We start from the raw sequence: 5249 nt of genomic DNA, 5'->3' as shown, positions 1-5249 counted from the left end.
TATGTTGGAAAGGGTCTGTCTTTATTGATGACATGTATGGTGTGTTGAGTGGACACTGTAAGATATAGGCTGTTCAGTATATGGCACAAAATGTTATTGTTGCAGTGTTCACTGGTGAATAAATCTTTTAATAATAAGACATGAGCTCTTTTAAGCTAATGACAGCCATAAGCTATTTGGAAATACCACTCTTTCCAGTACAGAGCTGGTTTCTGTTGTTTGTCTTCTAGTGTAATGGGCTGGGTCTCTGGCATCATGTGACTAACAGCAACTGATAGATGCTGGTGGTAACTTAGTACTATACCTGGAGCCTTTATAGATGGAGTGAAAGAGAAAGGTTTGACATTTACCAAGAGGATCTCTTGGTTGGATATCAGCAGAAGAAATTGCCAGCACTGGAGACATTGAACACCAACATTTGCAACAGACTGGCATTTCCGGTGTGATTTAGCAGGCATTTGTAGGGCCAAAGTGGTTTTCACTTTTTTACCCATCCTTTCCTTCAGGTAACAAATGTCATACTGTTTTTTAAAGGATACAGGAAATTACCAGCCTATTACTCTAACATTTGTGCTTGGGTGAACTGGTTCCTGGAAACTTACTGAAAACAGAAATAATCACACTGAGGAACAAGCTCTACTGAGGAGGAGGAACCAGGACGACTACTATAAAAGGAGGACCTGTAATACCAATCTTTTGGAGTTCTTTGAGTTAAGGAACACATGGACAAGAGTGAGAGTACATATATTTGGACTTAACAAAAAGCTTGGGACAAAGTCCCTCCCCAAAGCTCCTGTGTTAACTTAGCAGTCCTGTACCAAGAGGATGGGTCTCTCTCTCTTTTTTTATAAATTTTTATTGGGTCATTATACAAATATAAAAACATACACAGTTAACTTTCCATCATATTGTAATACCCCCCCACCCTTTCCCACCCTTTTCCGTTGACTTCCGACAGTTTTCCATTCCCTTTGTTACCTCTTAAATAAAACCTTAACCAAGCTAAACTATATATAAAATAATAATACCTATCTAATGATAAATACCATTATCTAGGATGGGTCTCCTAATGCATTAAAAATGGTTAAAAATCAAGAAGCAGAGAAGTAAACGGGCAGTTGTTACAAGTGTAGGACATAAGCGGTGGGTCCCATTAGAACTGGTGCTGTGCAATTTCTTCATCAACGATCTGGAAGTGGGGTGTGCAGCAAAGGGGCCTGCTTTGCAGATGACATTACATTACTGATGATGGACGGGAACAAGGTGGGTTGTGAAGAGCTGCAAAAGGTTTTCTCCAAACTAGATGAGTGGGCAACAAGGTGGCAAATGGAGTTCAATGGAAGGACAAACGAATTTAATTTATTATATTTATATTCCGCCCTCCCCGCTTTCGCAGGCATCTTAGGCCAAAAAATCCTCATTTTAAATATTACGCACATGGGATCTGAACCTAGTGGTGACTAACGGAGGTTGTAGGGTTGTCATGCGTTGTTCAATGAAAATGTTGACTCAGTCTGGAGCAGCAGTGAAAAGGGCAAATACTGTGGCAGGGGTTATTAGGGAGGGGGCTGTAAACAAAATGATCAGTATTGTAATGTCTTCGTATCTGTTGCAGAGCTATATTTGGAATATTTGTTTACAATAGTGGTTGCTTTAAGTTGGTAGCTTTGTTGGTCTGTAATAGAAGAGCAAGATTTGAGTCCAGTAGCATCTTGAAGATCAACAAGACTTCCAAGGTATAAACTTTCAAGGGAGATGTTAGATATGTAGCAATAGTAGTTGCTGTACCTTTGAAGGATATAGCAGAGGTAGAAAAAGTGGAAGAGGACCCAAAATGGGCAGGGGTTGGAGCACCTTCCCTAACAAGAGCTAGGAAGCATGCAGCTGTTTAGTCCAGAGAACAGAATTGGGATATGTAGAAGTTTATAAAATTATGCATAAGGTGTAGAAGTACATAGCTTTTTCCTCTCTCTTCTCCAATACTAGTACTTGCAGGAACGCAGTGAAATTGATGGGCAGTAGATTCAAGAGGATGAATAAAAAGTAATACTTCCTTCAGAGTGAAATTTCACCTGGTAAAGTTCAGTTGGCACAGGATGTAGTCACAATAACCATTAATTCAGTTGGTTTTAATGTGGACTACAGAACAGATCCATCAATGTCAACAATGATGTTGAAATGGAAGCTCAGAGGCAGTATCCTCTGAAAACTAGCACTGGGAGGAGCAGTGACAGGAAGAGGCAGCTGGCTAGTCCTTGTATGAAACAGGATGTTGAATTAGATGGGCCATTGGTCTGAGCCAGCATGTCTGCTCTTACATCATGATCGTTTATGCACATGTTTCTTTCCTATGCAACAAAGTGAGGAACCATCTGGAAGTTATTCCCCAAAGGCCTGTTTAGGAGATTTGAACTACATGTAGGCTGCATTAATCGAAAGAGAGCACCTTCACTTGTTAGGATTGTTTGAACAAAAGGCAGTGTGTACCTCATTACTGAAGAATCATTCCCAGAATGGGGCGGGGGGGGAATAGCATAGCTAGGTCTGGAACATAAATGAAACAATCGTTTGGAATATTTTTTGCCAATGATGCCGTAACAGGCTCTAATAAGTGGGTGCGCTCCAGAACTCTTTTACATGCATGTGGTACCTACAGTTCACAGCTGTTCTGAAAATGCAGCATCTCTATACCAGGTGTAGAAAACTTACATAGTTCACAAATTTCACAACCCTTTCTGCTAAATTGTTGCAAATCAAAAACGTGTCATCTTGAACACTCCATAGTTCAGAAACAGTGAGACCCTATAGATGTAGTATTCATTTTTCCTGTTGTTGCTTTGCAACAGGTTTGTTTTCACATACCCAGTATCGAAGTGTATCACACCTCTACCAGCCATTACAAAAGTACTAATGTGCTACTTTACACTGCAGTGTTGATTCCTCATAAATGAATAGCACACTGCATTCTGGGTACAGATCAGTTCTCCCTCCAAACCCTAACAGCAGTAATCTGCGTCTGTGCAGACACCAAATATTTTCCCATGTGGTTTGCTAGTTATGCCTTCGTGAAGGATCATGGTAGCCAATGGGGACAGGGTATGTTGAGCACTGCACACAATTCTGAAATATTTATTTTTATAAACAGGTGGTACAGCAGTGTTAAAATCATCAACATCAGGAAGAACCACCAGGCAATAAGTTATAATTTTAAATCAAATAGTTATAGTAGAAGACAGAGATTTGGTAAAGCTGATACACGATCAGTACAATATATTTTTGTAGAGAATGCGTGAAACCAGCACTACTGAAATGGTCTTAAGAAAAATACAAGGCAAAGGACATTTAAAAATGTCCCCTAATAAAAGTTCTATGACACTTAATATTGCAGTAGCATCTTTGATTCTCTCCTATCCTCTAATGCAGGGCTGAATACACTAGCCCCTGCAAGGGTGGAATGTCCTCTAAAGGCCTCCTCCCCTCCCCACCCCACCCCATAGCTATTAGAAATCTTATTACTCAGCATTCTTTCAACTTTTGAGATTTCACTATGCAAACTACCTAGAACATTTAACATCCAAAGAAACTAAGAAGTTGCTTTTACTTAAAAGTTCAGATTTTTCAAATGCAGAATTTGTAGTCCGAATTCCATACCTGAGTATATGTATGTGAATTAACATGGATCTGAATAGACAGAAGGCACTTGGCCTCTGGTATTACACTCAGTTAATTATTTCTGAACAGCTTAGCATTCCCCTCTTTAAGGGGTGGGTAAACACCTGTTTTGCACAGTAAACTGAGAAGGCGCCAGCAAAATATAAATGAAGCTGTTTTCTTCACTATGTCCACCAGAGGGCACTCCAGTTGCCATACCTCTAAAAAAGCACTTCTGCTCAGTCTTGTTCACTCAGTCCCAAAGCCAGTTGCTCTTATGATTTTTCTGAAATTATAAAACTTTATTTTTCAAATTTAAGAAAACATTACAAATCCAGAAAACTCCAAATGCATCCCCCCCGCAGAATAAAGAAGTTGTGCCATAGCCCACACATGATGCTGCAGTTTCCATGTATCAAGGTGGTGAGTTGAGGCTGACTGCGTAACTCCCTTCAAAGTTCCTCACAAATGATCAGCAACTGCTAGGCCCAGCTTGAAGTACCTGTCAGTGTGGCTTCCAAGCTGAAAACAAAACAATAAAAGCAGCTTTCATCTTCCCCCAGTTTTAGCAGTCCTTCCTTGCAACTCTAGATGCCAGAAGAGGCATCAGAAATGTCCTGAGAAGATGGGTGAAGCAGAAAGAGCCACCTGAAGAACTTGACTATAAAATGCAACAGTGCACTCTAGGCAGAGGGGGGAAATTGTGATAAATGCTCAATGCTTCTGAATGTCTGCTCATGCAGAAGAGTTGAAACCTGGCCCGATAGCAGCTTTTTTTGAAGTCACTTAACCCAAATGGCTTTGATTCTGTTTCCAAGCTGCTTAGAGGGACCAGCCAATCAATAACTACCCTTAAGTTTGCAAGCAACATCAAAAAACCCTCCCCCAAATACTACATTTTGCACAGTTGCAGAAAACCATTCAGGCCTGAGTGCAAAGAGAAACCAGTTTGCAGAAGAAGGCAAAATAAAAACCCACGAGTCACTCTTATCTTGCTTTCCAAGGGTCTTCGAGGTGCTTAGTGATAAGTTACACAAGCCCTTGTGGACTTCTAGATCACAGTGGCGAACAGTTCACCTACCAAATGGTAAGTCTGCTGCTGGCAGGACGTCCTTTAAAAGATGGTGGGAAGCCAGGGAACTGCAGCATTATAGGTGAATCCAATGTTTTTCCTCATGAAAAAGATGCATGGGAAAGAAGAACAAGGGAAACAAAAAAGAAAGGGAAAGGGAAGGGTGGGGTAGATAGTTGATTTTTTTTTTGGTTAACTGATGCAAAACTTCAGTGGCATGATTTTCCCATTCAAAGTAACTCCTGTCACAGTTCTAGAGATCTGGCACATGATTAGAAGCCAGAGATCTCCAAGCCAAAGCTGGCCAGCAGGCAGAGATGATCAGATGAATAGAAAGGGTTAGGCAAGCCATTTGCTGACCAAAGGATATCTTCAGAGAGGAGGGACAGCCGCCCAAGCAGTTTTAGGGTTCCATCTTGGTACATTGTGTGACCTAAGATGAACAAGAGGTGCATGTCAGAGGGAGGCAAAAGCTGTGTGCTCAACTCCCATGTGCAGACTTTGAAGGAACCAGACAGTATAAAAA

The 5249-nt window shown here is 40.9% G+C and overlaps 1 protein-coding gene across 3 annotated transcripts in view; it reads right to left on the bottom strand.

Moving 5' to 3' along the window:
- Nucleotides 1–3115: 3115 nt before the first annotated feature.
- ANGEL1 (angel homolog 1) overlaps nt 3116–5249 on the bottom strand; it is a 29371-nt gene continuing 27237 nt past the window's right edge. For 2 of the 3 annotated variants that reach the window (XM_054972640.1, XM_054972639.1), the window contains exon 10: nt 3116–5156. In XM_054972640.1, coding sequence (XP_054828615.1) covers nt 4996–5156 — 161 coding nt within the window. In that variant the 3' untranslated portion in view covers nt 3116–4995. The remainder of the gene's footprint in view (nt 5157–5249) is intronic. The other variant, XR_008596578.1, reaches the window with a different exon arrangement.

Source organism: Eublepharis macularius, chromosome 2 (assembly GCF_028583425.1).
Source record: "Eublepharis macularius isolate TG4126 chromosome 2, MPM_Emac_v1.0, whole genome shotgun sequence".
NCBI classification, from domain to species: Eukaryota; Metazoa; Chordata; class Lepidosauria; order Squamata; family Eublepharidae; genus Eublepharis; species Eublepharis macularius.
This window is presented reverse-complemented; position numbering and strand designations above follow the sequence as displayed.